A 12,254-nucleotide genomic window follows, 5' to 3' on the forward strand; every position below is an offset into this window, starting at 1 on the left:
GTGAAAGCAGCGGGTTGGGAACATCAGGAGTCACTGAGCTGCTCTTAACCCTGGGCCCACACCTTCAGGAGCCTGCCCAGCTGTGGGGGAGGGAAGCAGTTACCTCTGCCTGGAGCCCGGGGAAGGTGGGGAAGGAGCTGTCAAGGATTGAGGAGTCCAGGTAGTTATCGATCTCCAGGGACTGCTGGTCTGAGTGAGTCACTGTGTGGCTGATGGAGACCTGCAGGGCACACAGGAGGGACAGAGGTGACACTGCCACTGCTGCTGAGAACAGGCACATGCCCATCCTCCACGGCCTCCCAGACACCTGTACCCACACGTGCCACAGCCAGGGCCACCCAAGTCGTCTCAGGTACAAGCTCCCACGAAGTCCCCGAGTTTGAAAGCTTTTCCTGTGTGCTCTCAGCAGCATCAGCCACATTTGCTGCTCATCAGTCCCCGAGCAGCTGGCTGCAATACTTAATGGGGCTGCTAATTGTGCTTAACTAGTCGTTAAATCTCCAGCTAATCCCTTCCCAGCTGCTTCACCACAGCTCTGCTCAGCCAGCTGAGCTTGGACCCAGGGCAGACATCAGAGAGGCTCCACTGAGCAGCTCCCAGGCTCTGCCTTTGGCATTTGGGTGCCTGTCACACACTGAAATCCTGAGGGAGGAAGTGCCTGAATAGCTTCTAAAATCTGCCCTTTTGGTGCCTGGGCACTGCCAGAGTCCAGCAGTGATCTGAGCTCAGGGAGGGAGGCAGAGACCAGGGAAGGGTCTGGCCCTGGTGCAGCACAACCAGGCAAGTGCAGAGCCAGGCTGGAGGAGTGAGGTCCCAGGAAAGGCAGAATTCAGCCTCCCGAAAGCAAACCTGGTGGCCTCCCACCCATCTGAGCAACCTGCAACCAACCCCGCTCCTTACCTTGCCACGAGCCATCCGGAAGAGAAATAAAATGACCAGGTAGAGAGGGTAAACCACCACGCTGGACACCAGGCCAACAGCCACTGTGTCCACGCTGACAGGGATCAGGCTGGAAACAGCCACATTGCTGCAAGGAATCGAGAGGGATCAGAGACAGGTGTCAGCAGAAGCATTTGGGGTTGTCAGGTAAGCAAACAGGAGACTGAAGTGCACAACCAGGAATTCCAGATGTGCAGAGAAGAAAATGGGCCTGAAAACCAAAATCAGACTGTCTTTGGTCATCCATCATCCATGGCCTGGTCCCAGACTCCTTAGAATGGGGAGGGCAGACTCAAGGCACAAGCAAGGAAGCTCTTCCCAGTGGATGGAAGATGTGTCCTGCCCCAATGGGACAGGCAGGAGGGCCCTGAGCAGGTTGGGACTGGGTGGGGACACACCTGAGGTGGACATTGCCCACCATACCCTTTACACACCTGAGATGGACACTGCCCACCACACTGTGCACACACCTGAGGTGGATGTTGCTCACCACACCATGCACACACCTGAGGTGGACACTGCCCACCACGCCATGCACACACCTGAGGTGGACACTGCCCACCACGCCATGCACACACCTGAGGGGGACACTGCCCACCACACCGTGCACACACCTGAGGTGGACACTGCCCACCACGCCATGCACACACCTGAGGTGGACATTGCTCACCACACCATGCACACACCTGGGGTGGACTCTTCCCACCACACCGTTCACACACCTGAGGTGGACGTTGCTCACCACGCCGTACCACACGGCGTTGGCGCAGAGGAAGAGGAAGATGAGGAGGCAGCAGCAGGTGGCCCTCTGGACGCGGGTGAAGCGGGAGCGGGGTGGGCGGTCCCACAGGGACAGCCACACGTGCTTCTCGAAGAACCCGCGCTGCAGCTCCGCCACGAAGATCCGCCAGAAGCTCCTCAGCTCACTCTCACCTGGGGACAAAGTGACAGACTCAGGGTGGCTGCACCACTGAGGGGACCTGGCTGGGCTGGCCACGTCCCTCCCAACAGACTGGTACTCCAGAGATATCCACACTGCATCCACAGCGTCCCTCCTCATGCAGTGCTCATTGGGGATGAGTGGCTGGAAAAGCTGCCCAGCAGAAAAGAATCTGGGGGCGACAGTGGCTGAACATGAGCCCAGCTGTGTCCAGGTGGGCAAGAGGCCAATGGCACCTGGCTTGTACCAAAAACAGTGTGGCCACTGGCCCTGTCCCTTATGCAAGGCACTGCTGAGGTACCTCCAATCCTGGGGTCAGTTCTGGGAACCTCACAAGAAGAAATACATGGAGGGGCTGGAGTGTGTCCAGAGAAGGGAACAGAGGTGGGGAAGAGTCTGCAGCACCATGAGAGGCTGGGGGAGCTCAGCCTGGAGAAAAGGAGGGGCCCAGGTGCCAGGGGTGAGAAGGACCATGGGGAGGTGGAGCACTCACTGGCAGCAAACACCTCCCTCTCCACCAGGCCATCGTTGTCCTCGCTCTCCACTGACAGCCAGTCATTCACCAGGAAGAAATAGCTCTTGCTGCTCTGCAGGTCCCGCACGATGACGTGCTGCAGGTACCACGAGGGGCTCAGTCCTGAACGGGGAGAGACGAGGGAATATTTCACGGCACACATTCCCTGTGTGAGCCTGTGAAGCTGAGGGGGCCACAGGAGCACAGTCAGTGGGACAGCAGCATTTCTGTGCGACGTGATTGTCATCAATGGGCACTGCACAGTACCCATGAGGGAAGCATGGCACAGCCAGGTCACCCTGAGGTGACATTTATGGCCACAGCACACAGGACATTGCACTGTCTGTGTCTGGGGTGGCACCTGGCCAGTCTGTGAGGGAGACTCCATGTCCCCCAGCAATATCCCCCCAGTCCAGCAGGTCACCACAGGCCAGGTCCCCCTGTCCAGGCCCAGGACGTGGCCCCTCCGTGTCCCACCTTTGTTGTCGTGCCAGATGCGGATGCGCCAGATGCTGCCCAGGCTCCGCTCCGTGGCGATCTGGAACACGTCCAGGCTGTTGCGGTGGAAGGCGTTGTCCCCATCCAGGTGTCTGTGGCCACTTTTATTGTCCACCCCATACAGGGCGATGCCCACGTGGGCCGTGGTACCTGCAGGGAAGGAAGGGGCTCCCTCAGGGAAGCCCACCTGAGGTGCAGCTGGACCCCAGCACTGCCTGTGACAGCTCTATCACAAACCCAGCCCCCAAACACAAGCCAAACTTTGTGCCTGCCTGCTGCTGGGAAAGATTCAAAACAGAGTAATGGATCCTGGAAGACAGCAAAAGGATCCATCCAAAGGGCCTACAAGGCAGGAGAGGGTCAGAAGTGAGGAATAATCTCTGCCTCTGCAACCACAGCCCAGTCAAGGAAGGCAGGATGAAGGAATTTCTCTCCTGGGTGGTTCCTTCCAGCAGCAATTGGTTGTCCCACCACAACAGCCAGTGGTGGGAGAGCATCGCCTAGTGGAAGGTGTCCCTGCCCATGTCAGGAAGTTGGAACCAGAAGGTTTTTGAGGAACCTTCCAATCCAAACCATTCTCTTGACCTGCCCCATCACCACACAATAAAAACTGCGATGCTGTGGGAAGCCCTGGACTGAAGCTGCAGCTCAGCTCTGGGCTCCGTGAGGAGCGTTCAGAGCGTGACATGCTGAGGTGGGACCTCAGGTGAACTACAGGTGTTCCCCTGGGAACCAGGCATGGGAGCAGGCTGTGGGCTCACCTGACCCTCTGCCCCAGCCCGTTTTCACCAGGATCTCGTATTTGTACATCCCGTTCTTCCCGCAGAAGGGAATCACCCCCACGCGGTTCATGTCGATCATGTCCAGCTTGTGCACGATCAGCGCAGCCACCGAGTAGGTGACAAAGCACACGGCACATGTCAGCAGCACGATGTAGTTCAGCCCTGGGCCTGGAGCCTGGAGAAAAGAGAAGTGTTGAAAGGCAAGCCCAGGAGGATCCAGCTCCCATTCCCTGCCTCCTTCCTGGCCATCGCCCCGCTCACAGACGTGGCCCCGCACAGCCAGCAGCAGCAGCTGCCAGGAGCTCCCTGCTCCCGCTCACGTCACAGGGACAGAGCGAGGAAGAGCCTGGATGCCCCTGGGATGCAGGGAGCAGCTGGCAGGTGCAACTCTCTGGGATCAAACAGTGCTGGGTGACAGATGGGAGGAAAGTTTTGGCATCTCCCTAAGAGGGGAACACAGTGTGAGGTGTCCAGGCCAGGGAATAAAGCCATCTGCAAAGGTCTGTTTCCAGCCAGGATTCCCAAGCAGGGGACACAGCTTCCCCTGAGCTGTGCCCATCTGCACCTCCCAAAGGCTCCCAGATGCCTGTGCTGGTGCCAGCTTAGACATGAAGCCAACAGGAGCCTCAGGCTTTGCTCCAGGTGACGACAACCTGTTCTATGTTTGACAACACTGCACAGCCTCTGCTTTGCTGTACTCACAGGAAAGATGAACTGGACAGAGTTTGGGGGCACAAAGAGGCTGGCCCCAAAGGCTGTGAGGTGCTGGGTCAAGCACACAGCCTGGTCTGGCCTGGTCTCCTCCAGGGGGACAATTCCCTCCGTCTTCCAGCGCTTCTCCCGCTCGCTGAAGTACTGGCACAGGGATGTGTACAGCCCCAGGGTCACCTCCACTGGCGACCAGCTGAAGTGGTTGGTGATGTTCAGGTAGTACTTCTGGTTAGGATCGTCCGTTCTGGAGAAGGGAAAGAGCAAGGAGATGATTCCCCCACATTCTGGTGCAGGTGTGTCCAGGGTAAGCATCCAGCTGCAGGGGCAGGGATGCACTCACAAAGGAGGAAAAGCCCAGTGAACATGGTGTAATTTACACCCTTTGGCAGTGCAGATACTCAGGGGTTCCACAGACCACCTGAGCAGCCATCACATGCATCCACAGCACAGCCTGCGGCTGACAGGAATTACCAGGGAGGCTTCTCTTACCTGGGTGAGGTGAAGAAGGTGTAGAGCTTGTGGTCACTTCCAGCCAGGGCATCCAGGCTGATTCTCTTGGAGGCAGAGCAGTTGTGCTCATTGGGCTGGGGCTCGTGATGGAGATAGGCCATGATGAAGGGCTCGGGCTCACTGGCCAGGTAATGCTCTGTGGGGAGGGGAAGGAACAGAAGTGGCTTTAAAAACCCCTGGGAGACTCAACTACAGGTCTGCTGCCAGCACTGGGGCTCAAGGAAGAGTATAAGGAATGCAGAAAGTTGTGAGAGATGCTTCTCCAGACTGTGCTCTCTCAGTGTGCACCTCAGAGGATCCCCAGGCACTGAATACCATCGGACCTGCCTGGGACAGGGACTGGACAATGCCCTCCAGGGCTAATGTGGCTCAACAGAAGGGCTGGGAAAAGCAAAAGGCTTCTCAGGGCCAGAATCCACAAGCAAGGATGACACCGGGCACTGGAGATTATCCAGGATAGCCAGAACCTCGACCACACAGTGTGGAACCTGCTGCCAACACCTGGCATCCCTTCCCCCACCAGTTATCCCTCACACCCAGCTCTCCTCTCTCACAGGAAGAATTAACAAAGAGATGGATTTGTCTGAACTACCATTGAGGACTCTGTAGGTGAGCTGGAAGTGCAGTCCTGCTTCCCTGTTGTTGCTCTCCATGATCACAATCAGGTTCACGGACGTTCTTGCCTCGATGACTTTAGTGCCAGCCACGAGATTTTTGGGGTCTGTGTTGTTTGAGACCATCACAGTGATGGCTTTTTCAGAGTCCAGGCTCCCAATGGGGATCTGCACCCCGTTGTGTGTCTGGAACTCCATGGAGGCGACCTTGGTGGACACGGTGTAGTTGCTGATGTACCCAAAAGGGAAGGGATTGGAGTCCACTTGGAACATGACTTGGATGACATCCGTCAGGTTGGAGAGGGTGGAGTTGAAGGCCTGGGGGATGGAGAACTGGCAGTTTGGTGTGTTTTCGTAGCAAAGCAAGTTAAAGGGGTCAGACCTCTTGCCTGTGGCCTTAATTTCTCCTCCCACCAGCTCAAGGGGCTCTTCGTTCAGCACCCGAGATTTCATGAGGATTCGCATCAGGCTGGAAGACAGGTTGTAGGCTTTGGGAGCCAGCAGCAAATTGTGGGAATCAGCAAGCAGCTCCTGGGGCTTGGATTCTTGAGAAATTGTATTGACAAGGTGGATTAGGTCACCTGCCAGAAGAGAAATGAAAAGGAAGTGGTAAACAGCCTGGGTAACTGCTGCAGTCAGGAGAACACCTGACACCTTCCCAAAGCAATCAGAAGGCTTTCCTTGCTGTCTTCTCACTGTTCCTCTGTACATGACCTTCCCCACTGGAGTGTTCATAGCCCAGAGCTAAAAGCAAAGCTGTCAGCAGTTCCTGCAGCCTCTCTAATCTACCAGGTTTGGTGAGGAATACTTAATCACAACATGCTTGATTTCCCTCCTGTGTAGTGAAGAGAACCACCGCTCAGGAAGCAGGCAAGGAATGGATAAAACAAATGTATGTTCCTATGCTTTTGCACTATAAAGTGCACAACACTCAGAAAGGAGTGCAGAGGTAACAAGGCGTGCAGAGAAGGAGTCTCTGCTTCCCCCCAGGTCACCCAGGTGGCAATTTCCATGCAGTGTTCCCAGATGCCCCAGTGAAGTTTGACAGCCTCCTTGGACTCCAACCAGGAGGACAAGCATCTGGAAGCCATAGCTGTTACTCATTGTTTACTAAAAAGAGAACCCCTGGAGTCTTAGTGAGCTTATTAGGAGTAATAGTGAGTTATATTAACAACTGTCAGATTTAAGTGTCCACAGAGGCAGCTGCCAAAGCCAGGACAACCCTGGGAAAAGCACAGGGAGAAGAGAGGGCTGGGATGCCACACTCCAAATGGCAGAGGCAATTTCCTAAAAATTTGGGCCAAAGCCCAAATGGCAGAGGAGGGGGCCTGAAAGCCCCCCTCGGTGTCCTCCTGCCCCTGAGCCAGTCCCCTGTCCCCCACCCAGAGGACAAAGCTCACCTGTGATGTTGAGGATGTTGTCGGCAATGCCAGTTGGTGTCACCGTGCCCTGGGTGGTCTCCCCTTGCAGAATGGTCATCATGGTCTCCAGCTTGTTCAGGGTCCTTGTCAGGCATGATTTGCACACCAGCTCCTTGCTCACCACCTGCAAAGGGACCAGTGTCTGACAGAGCAGGAACACTCCAGGGAAAGCCCAGCTGGCTCAGTCCTGAGGAGACCTTTTCACTCTGGAAGTGCCCCGTGCCCTGTCCAGCCCTGGGGAGGGGACAGCAGAGGCTGCCCTGCTCATACTGAGAGTGGCCAGCAAGTTGTTGGGGTTCAGCACGTCCCAAGAGTCCAAGACTCTTCCACCTCCCTCCCAGGACATTCCAAGGTGCCAATGTACAGGCAGGCAGAGGATGCCTGGCAGAGGACGCTTTGGGGTTGGAAAAAGGAATGAAGGGAGAAAATTGTTGCCCAGAAAAGCTGTGGCTGCTCCATCCCTGGAATTGCTCAAGGCCAGGTTGGACAGGGCTTGGAGCAACCTGATCCTTCCAACCCAAGCCATTCCAGGATTCTGATTCTAAATTGATGTTCCGTGGTGTTCACTCATAAGGACCAGGCACATCTCCCCTCTGGGGCCACACACAGAAACCAACCAGGAAGAGCTGGATAGGATTCCTCCATCCACTCCACGACCTCCAGTGGAAGCAGGATTTAGCCCCAATTGAATTCATTTCAGTGTCTAAACACTCCTGAAGGCTGTGGGAGGAATCCTGCCACTCAGGCATGATGGATGTCCCTCCCTCTGCTCCCAGATGTGTCCAAGAAACAGAATGTTCCAGCCATGGCCTGGAGCTTCCTGCACTCTCGAGGGCTGGATGGGAGGGACTGAGGCAACACATGGAAGCTGTTACAACCCCGTTCCTAGCTCTTATTCATCTTTTTTCTTTTAATCATCATAGGATTCAGCCGTGATTCACCATATGTTTTGGTGAAGAATCAAAACAGCATCTGCAGGTCTTGAATTCCCCCTTTTCTGCTTTATTTGTAAGCTCTGAGAAGCCAGGACAGACTGTGTGAATCGGAGTCAGGAATCAGGTTCTGGGGAGGAACCACCCAAGGGCAGCTCCTACTTACAAAGGAGAACTGACCAAGAAATCTGAGATGCTTTTTTTATCCCTCCAGGAAAAACTAATTCTGATTTTTCCTCTCCCTTTTAGGTAAAATCAAAAATGTATCAGCCCTGATGGACACTTGTGCAGGAAAGGAATGTGTGAACTCCACTTGTCTCAGCCACTTGGGAAATTCTGGAGTACTATTTTCCTAAGATTTTCATTCCAACCCAGAGCACAAAGTAATCCTGGAATGTCAGCTTTTCCCATGGAATAAAAATTCTATTTCTAGATCTAAGCTTCCACAGCAAGATCAAGTCATGAGGCAGGAGAAGGTGAGAGAGACAGAAACAAACCAGTCCAGCATGTAATGGGATGTGCTGAACCCCAAACCCCGGACAAAGGGGAACAGAAAGAAGGGATTTTTGAGGTTTGCAGGCTCAAAAGCAGGGAAGGGAGCAGATCAGGATTCTGTGGGTGGGATGCAGTGCCTGTCCATCACTGATCTGCCTGCAGGGGAAGCACAGCCAGGGCCAAGGTACCCAACCAGTCCGCAAAGCAAAGATTAGGGAGGGTGGGAGGAGGAGCCAGAGCAGCCTGGCTGAGCACCAAACCCCATGTGCATTATGTAACCGGGCTCTCTTCCCTCCTAAATCCACCAGGCAGCAGCCCCAGCACCGGGAATGGGGGCTGCAAACTGCCAGGAGCACGGTGATTCCAGTGAGCAGCAGAGCAAAGCAGAGAGGGGTTTCTCATCTTGTAGGGCAGAAACAGGGCTGAGAGGAGCATCAGACCTGGGCACTGGCCCCTGGCCCAAGGCAGCTCTACTTGTGTTACTCCTGATGGGAGCCCAGTCTGTGCTCACGGATTCTGTGGCTCCCCCAGTGATTTATTCCAATGTTTCTGGAGCCCCTCTGCTCTGGAGCCAGGCTGGGAGAGCTGGGCGTGTCCAGCCTGGAGAAGAGAAGGCTCTGAGGAGACCTTAGACCCTCTTCCAGTGCCTAAAGGGGCTCCGGAAGAGCTGGAAAGGGGCTTTGGACAAGGGCCTGGAGTGCCAGGACAATGGGGAATGGCTTTAAGCTGAAAGAGGGTAGATTAGATTGGATATTGGGAAGAAATTGTTCCCTGCAAGGGTGGGGAGGCCCTGGCACAGGGTGCCCAGAGAAGCTGTGGCTACCCCATCCCTTGGAAGTGCCCAAGGCCAGGCTGGACAGGACTTGGAGCACCCTGGGATAGTGGAAGGTGTCCCTGCCCATGGCAGGGGGTGGCACTGGGTGAGCTTTAAGATCTCTTCCAACGCAAACCATTCCATGATTCTCCAATTCTCCAGTCTGTGAAGGCCTCTCCTGCAGCCTCCACCTGCAGCTGCCAACCAGGACAGGTACCAGAGGAGCAGCACAGAGCTCCCAGGGGCAGAGCTGGCAGCACCCAGGACCTCACCACAGAAACCCTGATGATGCCAGCAAGTGACACCTGTCCCTGCTGTGTGTGGAGAGAGCCAGGCAAGCACAGCAAGGACTGAGGAGCTGCAGCTGGAGGCTCAGAGGTGGTGGCAGGGGACGTACCGTGCACTGCGCCAGGGCGGCCGAGATCTGCTGGATGTCATCCACCGTGTTCACCTTCAGGGAGTTCAGGGTCTCTGTGATGTTGTTGCGAGTCCAGGTCCGGAGCTCAAATTCGTGCCCAGCCTCAGGCTCCAGCAGCATGGATCGCTCATACTGGGGGGTGGAAGAAAAAGCAGGAAGAGTGAGGAAGGTAGAGTGAAAAAAACAGAGTGAAGAGCAGTTTCAGAGGCTGCTGAGCTGAGCTGGAGTCACCTGTTCCCTGCACTCCACATCTCCTGCCTCTGCTTCTCCCCAGAGGGATCTAATGAGCTGGTTTTCCAGCAGAACTTCCTCAATTTCACTTCTGTTCTCCAAGCAATTATCTTAACAACTTGGCACTCAGCAGCCATCTATTACCTGGAGTACAGTCCTTATCCAGCTCAGCAGGTTGCCTGTGCCCAGGGGGAAGCTCATCCCTGCCTGGCTTCCAGGTATGCAGCAACCTCTTCCTGGGCAGGGAAACAGGAATATAGCCCCAAATTCCTGCCCTGCCTATAGAGATTGTTGTACAAAATCTGGCCCAAAAATTCTACTGGCGATTGCAAGGACTTCTGGAGGCCCCTCTTGGGCAGAACAAGCTTCGTTACCTCATTCAAGATGGTGATGAGGGCCAGAGAGTACTCAATGACCTGCTGAGGGTCCCCTTGTTTCACCAATCCCTGGAGCACGCTGTCAGTCTGATTGTAGAGCCAGTGGGAGAGGCTGGGGAACCCCTCGGGGAGGCCAATTTCAATGGAGCTGCAAGGAAAGAGGGATTTGGGTGAAGTGCAGACTGGGCTGGGAGGGAGAGGAGGGGAGGCAGGTGGGTGTCCCATAAAAGCACCACTGCTGCTGCCGTGGTGCCCCATTTGCATGAGAAACACCAAGGACCTGCAGCCTGACTCCTCACTGGCCCAGCCCTGGGACTCCATGATCCCAGGAGTCTTTTCCCACTTAGCAATTCCATGATTCTGTGGCAGCAGTAACTCCTGGGAAAACCTCCCCCTCCAGCAATGACCCACAAAGCCTGGAATTCTCTGTCTGCACTTCTGCTGAGCCTCCCCTCCCCTCCCTGCCAACAGCCTCTTCCAGGAGGCAAACCCTTCACCCAGGATCAGGACAGGGACCCGCTGGCCAAGCCACGAGCCTGGGATTTGGGAGCTGAGGCTGGACATGGTGCCGAGGGAAAGCCCAGCCTGCCAGCAGCATCTTACCGGTTCACAGCCACCACGGTGGCTCCCAGCTGGTCCTGCACCAGCACGGCCACGGACACCTGGAAGCCGCTCTCGTGGAAGCCGGGGGGCAGGAAGGCGCCGTGCTCGGCCCGGCTGCCCTTGTACACGCAGAACTCGTGGAAGTGGCCGGGGCGGTGGCGCGAGGCCAGCAGGATGTACACCAGCGGCCCCTCGGCGTCCTCTGTGTCCCGCCAGCCTGCAAGGAAACCCCACAGGGCTCTGACAGGGGCATGGGGAGCTGCAGACACCACCCCAAAGGAGCTGGCACTGCCCCCTCCCACCCCTGGGGTGTCCCATCCCGCTCAGCCCTTCAGCATGGATGGAGTTTGGAGCAACCTGACAAGGGACAAGATGGTCTTTAAAGACCCTTCCAACGCAAACCATTCCAGGATTCTCTGATGGTTCTATGGACCTGCCCTTGCTGCTGTCCCAGCAGGGGTCCCCTGCTCTGGCAGACTGTCCCCACAATGAGGACAGCACAAGGACTCCACCAGGCTGGAGGGGTGTCTTCATTCTCTCTGATTTTTTGTGATGTTTAGGACTTTCTCCCTGGGTGTTTGGGTTCTGTAACATTTAAAGGGATTATGAAAAATTCATGATCAAAATAACAAGGGGGAATAACTGCTGAGGCTGGGAACAGCACTGACAAAGGCCACAGCTTCTGTACAAGTCCTGACATTAGACAGAGGCTCAGCTCTCCGGCAGTTCAGCCTCTCAGGAACAACTGAGCCCAGGACAAAATCTGCACAAAGATTTCCTTGAAGCTCCCAGGAATTATGGGGACTTTCATGGGAGCTGGGCAGTTGGGAAATTCATTGTGTTCGCCAGTGAGCCCCAGTGAAGGTGCTGGCACTGCCACTGTGTCCTGTCTCTGTCACTTCAGCTTAAAAACAATCACTACGAGCTGAAATTCCCACCATTCCAAAGAAGAATTGATTCCAGCATTATTCTGGATAGCTCAAAACATACTGAAGTTACAACCACATCACCCTAAACACATTTCTGCTGCTCCCCCAGTTTTGTGCCCAGCCCCCTGGAAGCAGCAAGATTCATCTCCTCCCAGCGTGGCTTCCCGGCACTGTGCACAAAGAGCTCTAATCTCTAACACTGATCATTTGGGGAAATCTGGTTTCCAGAGGCACTTAGTCCTTGGCCCAAGGCTACGGGACATCAGCCAGGCCACTTTTCCAAAGCTGGGCTCACTGTTGCTGTCTCTGCAGCTGGTTGGGAAGGTGACGGTGGTGGGAACATCCAGCCCACACGGCAGAGACAGCCCCACTGCTTCATCTTTTGATTCTTTCCACATACTGTGACTCAGTTTTGGGCACCATCTTCTTTTTCCTGCACTGAAATACCAGTCCCTTCCACAAGAACTGGTCTGGCCTGGATATCACCATTCACCTACATGAGTTAGGAATTTTTAAACTGCCTGCC

The 12,254-nt window shown here is 55.4% G+C and overlaps 1 protein-coding gene across 3 annotated transcripts in view; it reads right to left on the reverse strand.

Moving 5' to 3' along the window:
- PKD1 (polycystin 1, transient receptor potential channel interacting) overlaps nt 1–12,254 on the reverse strand; it is a gene marked incomplete at its 5' end in the record, with an annotated part of 79,777 nt that overhangs the window by 12,193 nt on the left and 55,330 nt on the right. For all 3 annotated transcript variants that reach the window (XM_082292196.1, XM_082292197.1, XM_082292198.1), the window contains 13 exons: nt 104–220; nt 901–1,027; nt 1,662–1,872; nt 2,373–2,516; nt 2,871–3,041; nt 3,653–3,848; nt 4,376–4,628; nt 4,874–5,030; nt 5,487–6,089; nt 6,909–7,053; nt 9,568–9,720; nt 10,194–10,344; nt 10,800–11,016. In XM_082292196.1, coding sequence (XP_082148322.1) covers nt 104–220; nt 901–1,027; nt 1,662–1,872; nt 2,373–2,516; nt 2,871–3,041; nt 3,653–3,848; nt 4,376–4,628; nt 4,874–5,030; nt 5,487–6,089; nt 6,909–7,053; nt 9,568–9,720; nt 10,194–10,344; nt 10,800–11,016 — 2,645 coding nt within the window. The remainder of the gene's footprint in view (nt 1–103; nt 221–900; nt 1,028–1,661; nt 1,873–2,372; nt 2,517–2,870; nt 3,042–3,652; nt 3,849–4,375; nt 4,629–4,873; nt 5,031–5,486; nt 6,090–6,908; nt 7,054–9,567; nt 9,721–10,193; nt 10,345–10,799; nt 11,017–12,254) is intronic.

The sequence above is a fragment of the Coloeus monedula genome (assembly GCF_965178545.1).
Source record: "Coloeus monedula genome assembly, chromosome: 16".
NCBI lineage: Eukaryota > Metazoa > Chordata > Aves > Passeriformes > Corvidae > Coloeus > Coloeus monedula.